Source organism: Pagrus pagrus (assembly GCF_965226575.1).
Source record: "Pagrus pagrus genome assembly, chromosome: 9".
In the NCBI taxonomy this organism is placed as follows: domain Eukaryota; kingdom Metazoa; phylum Chordata; class Actinopteri; order Spariformes; family Sparidae; genus Pagrus; species Pagrus pagrus.
In genome coordinates this window covers 21,308,080-21,310,858 of record NC_140193.1, presented here as the reverse complement: position 1 = coordinate 21,310,858, position 2,779 = coordinate 21,308,080, and the positions used below count along the sequence as shown (strand labels likewise).

The following is a 2,779-nucleotide window of genomic DNA, read 5'->3' as shown; positions in this document are numbered from 1 at the left end:
GCGTCCAATCAGCGGGAGCTGCGCGCAGCCTTGCTGCTGTAATTGGATGGAGAGGGAAGAGGAATACGCAGCCTTGGCACGCCGTAAACACATGCTTGTCTCCTTCGCTCCGCAGAGGACGCGCCGGAGAGAGCGGATGGAGTGAGCGCAACTACCAAGAGGACCTGTGCCATTCTCACTGAATCGCTTTAAAGCGTTGTTATCAGCGGTTATAATACGTGAGAGTTTGGCGCGGACTCAAATCAGGTGTTCATATTTATCATCGGGTCTGTGGATTACGCACGGCGCAGCTCCCGGGACAGAGTAAAGTTTTGAAGACTTGTTTTGTTGCACAGGAATGTTAAGAGAGCTGCTTTATACCTAAAATTACCACCTGAGCATCTATGGAGTGATTTCGCACCTTTTTCCAAAAACCAATCACGCAACAGTGTCGCTCATGTTGAGATAGACTTGATGGATTAGAGTAAACTGGGACTGTAACAAATCACCAGAAGAGAAATATATCTTCAGATTTATGCTTTGGGGGATGGCAACAGCTACCTCGAGTCCATACCTAGCCAGCAGCAGGATTTTATCCGGCCCGGTCCTTCACTCTGACCGGAGGGGTGGTGGCATGCAGCCGGGCAGCACCGCTGTGACCACGGTGTCTAGTGGATACAGAGGGGACCCTTCGGTAAAGATGGTGCAGAGTGACTTCATGCAGGGAGCCATGGTGGCGAGCAACGGGGGCCACATGTTAAGCCATGCCCACCAGTGGGTGACATCGCTGCCTCACGCAGCAGCCGCGGCAGCCGCGGCCGCGGTGGCAGCAGTGGAGGCCGGCTCCCCATGGCCCCCCAGCTCCCAGCCGCAGGACGTGAAGAGGAACGCCGGCAGAGAGGACCTGCACTCGGGCACCGCTCTGCACCACAGGTCCCCACATCTGGGTCCCCATCAGACGCACCCGGGAAGTTGGGGAGGCACCTCTGCGGCGCACATCAGCATCACCGAGGGGCAGCAGCAGCAGCAGCAACAGCAACAACAGTCCCTCATTTACTCGCAGCCCGGCGGCTTCACGGTCAACGGGATGCTCAGCTCGCACGCCGGGCAGAGTCTCATGCACCCGGGGCTGGTGCGCGGGGAGTCCCCGGAGCTGGACCACAGCAGCCACCACCATCACCATCACCACCACCATAACCACCACGCGCACCATCACCAGCACCACGGCGTGAGCCACGAGCCGCACTCAGACGAGGACACCCCGACGTCCGACGACTTGGAGCATTTCGCCAAACAATTCAAACAGCGGCGGATCAAGCTGGGGTTCACCCAGGCTGACGTGGGCTTAGCTCTGGGCACCCTGTACGGCAACGTGTTCTCACAGACCACCATCTGCAGGTTCGAGGCGCTGCAGCTGAGCTTTAAGAACATGTGCAAGCTGAAGCCTCTGTTGAACAAGTGGCTGGAGGAGGCCGACTCCACGACCGGGAGCCCGACCAGCATCGATAAGATCGCCACCCAGGGCAGGAAGAGGAAAAAGCGCACGTCCATCGAGGTGAGCGTGAAAGGCGCGCTGGAGAGCCACTTCCTCAAGTGTCCCAAACCCTCCGCGCAGGAGATCAACTCTCTGGCGGACACTCTGCAGCTGGAGAAGGAGGTGGTCAGGGTCTGGTTCTGCAACCGCAGGCAGAAGGAGAAGCGCATGACGCCGCCCGGACTGCCGCGCACCCCGGAGGACGCGTATTCACAGGTGGGCAGCATGGGTCCCGACACACCGTCACCCTCCATAGACTGCAAGAGGATGTACAGCGACACGTGAACATACACAAATAAAAGAGAACAAGAAATCTGAGCGACGTGAAGTGTTTGAATAACTTTTTGGAGAGCACGTCTCCCTAAATGACAGGAGAAATTCACTTTTCTTACAGCTCCACATGTCCTCCATCCACATTAATGTTATCCAGTGTGTATTCATTTCTGAGCAGTCTACTTTTATGCATTTTTCTGCACTATAAATCAACCTGTGGGACACAGAAGTAAAAAAAAATCTGAGTAGAAAATAATTTGAAGTCTTTTGAAGGCCTATAGGTTGGACATTTGATCAATTTAATGCCAAGAAGGTCAAACAAAAAGTTATTTCCGTCTCTGTATCGTTAAAAAATAAAAGCTCCCTTGCAATGCTGCAGGTTTTGATGTCCCACAGGCTGGACTGGGCTGCATTAGTCAAACGAAAGACGTTGATTTAATGCGCTCTATTCAGCATTAAGTTGTTTTTAATGAGCAATAATTTATCTCCCTTCAAAACGTGTTCCTCACCTTTGTGTTGTGCGTCCAGTGGATTCATGTTGTGGCACAGTTTGAGGTCAAAGATTGATTTCATTCAGATAACTCCAGTATGGTGTTTTTCCTCCATAGGAAACTTTATTTTTTAAAAATTAGCAAGAACATTCCCTTGAGTTTCTATACGAGTAAGTCTGCTGTGTATTCTTGTGTGATGATTTGTACTATTTATTTTTTCCACTGTGTTTATTTTCATGGAATAGACTAATTATTTAATAAATCTGACAAAAGAAAAAAACAAAACGTGTTGAGATATTTGAGATGATGACACACACACACAGGCACACACACACACACACACACACCTTTGCAGTGACCCAATAAACATGCAGTCTGGTGCTTTTCAGTAGAAATAGTCATATAAACCAAAATGGCAACATCAGTTGTCTTACATGAAAATCATAGCCGATAAATGATATAAAGAGGTTATAAAGGCTGAAATTAAAGTGTTTTTTAAAAT

The 2,779-nt window shown here is 50.5% G+C and overlaps 1 protein-coding gene across 1 annotated transcript; it reads left to right on the top strand.

Annotated features, from left to right (window-relative positions):
• Positions 1 to 232: 232 nt before the first annotated feature.
• Positions 233 to 2,464, top strand: pou3f3a (POU class 3 homeobox 3a). Its single transcript, XM_084361227.1, has one exon. It carries the CDS (start codon positions 515 to 517, stop codon positions 1,796 to 1,798), a length of 1,284 nt encoding a protein of 427 aa, XP_084217353.1. The 5' UTR covers positions 233 to 514; the 3' UTR covers positions 1,799 to 2,464.
• Positions 2,465 to 2,779: the final 315 nt, after the last annotated feature.

Coding starts and splice junctions, on each gene's coding strand:
- pou3f3a (XM_084361227.1), top strand. CDS start 515: ATGCTTTGGGGGATGGCAACAGCTACCTCGAGTCCATACCTAGCCAGC.